The 1,008-nt window shown below is 59.1% G+C and overlaps 1 protein-coding gene across 1 annotated transcript in view; it reads right to left on the bottom strand.

The window, feature by feature from the left end:
* The window catches only part of EXD3 (exonuclease 3'-5' domain containing 3), a 92,460-nt gene that overhangs the window by 37,416 nt on the left and 54,036 nt on the right, over positions 1 to 1,008 (bottom strand). The window contains exon 16 of the mRNA XM_011957231.1: positions 523 to 690. Within this exon, the coding sequence (XP_011812621.1) occupies positions 523 to 690 (168 nt within the window). The remainder of the gene's footprint in view (positions 1 to 522; positions 691 to 1,008) is intronic.

Below are 1,008 nucleotides of genomic sequence, written 5' to 3'. Positions count from 1 at the left end.
GCCCAGCTAATTTTTGTATTCTTAGTAGAGACGGGGTTTCACCATGTTGACCAGGCTGGTCTCGAACTCCTGGCCTCAAGTGATCTCTCAGAACAGAAAGTGCAAATGGCTAGGGAACTTGCCTCCCAGGTTCCCGCCATTCTCCCGCCTCAGCCTCCCAAAGTGCTGGGTTTATAGGCATAAGCCACTGCACCGGCCCCATTTCTGCTTTTAAGGGCTCATGTGATTACCCTGGGCCTACCCAAATAAGACAGGCTCTATTTTAAAGTCAACTGATTAGTAGTGTCAATTCCATCTGTAAATTCCTTTTGTAGGGCAATGAGGGCTGAGGCTGGGACCATCTTAGTCACTTGGCCCCCAACCGTTCCATCCTTGGCCACCCCGTCCTGTTCCCAGAGCTTGCCTGGCACAGCTGGCAGCCGTGGATGAGCTGGAGGTAGGAGTTTGGTGCTGGGGGTGGGAACACCTGTGCTGGGGCAGCCTCACCTTAGAAGGATCCCAAGACCCTCCCCGTAGGCTTACCTCGGCCGCCCTGCGGTGGTCTTCACCGTTGCCCAGCATGCGTGCGTCCACACCCAGACAGCGGAGGCTCCGTGCCAGCCCCTGCAGCATGTTGTCACACACCACGCGGAAGGCCCTGGCCGGGACCTGAGGGGCGGCGCCCTCAGCCACCGCCACAGCCACAGGGACCTGCGGGGAAGCCCTGGTCAGCAGTTCCACGGTCACCCCACCCAGCCCCTCACAGTCTCAGAGAGCGAGGGCCCTGAGGCTGTGTGGCCAGCTCTGTCTCTGTTTTATCTTCAAAAGAGGAGCACTGTTTGTGCTGTGCATAAAACAGCAGAAATGCAGACAACATGCAACGAAACCGTCCCCGGGGGCTCCAGTGCTCATGCTGGGGGCCTCCACGTGCGTCTCTGGGGTGGCACGTGTGCCCTACAAGGGGTGGGGATCACGGGGAGGGGGCTAGACAGAGGAGTGGGGATCACGGGGAGGGGGCTAGACAGAGGG

Source organism: Colobus angolensis, unplaced genomic scaffold (assembly GCF_000951035.1).
Source record: "Colobus angolensis palliatus isolate OR3802 unplaced genomic scaffold, Cang.pa_1.0 Scaffold44, whole genome shotgun sequence".
NCBI classification, from domain to species: domain Eukaryota; kingdom Metazoa; phylum Chordata; class Mammalia; order Primates; family Cercopithecidae; genus Colobus; species Colobus angolensis.
Note: the sequence above shows the minus strand (reverse complement) of the source record. Positions and strands in the feature narration are given on the sequence as shown.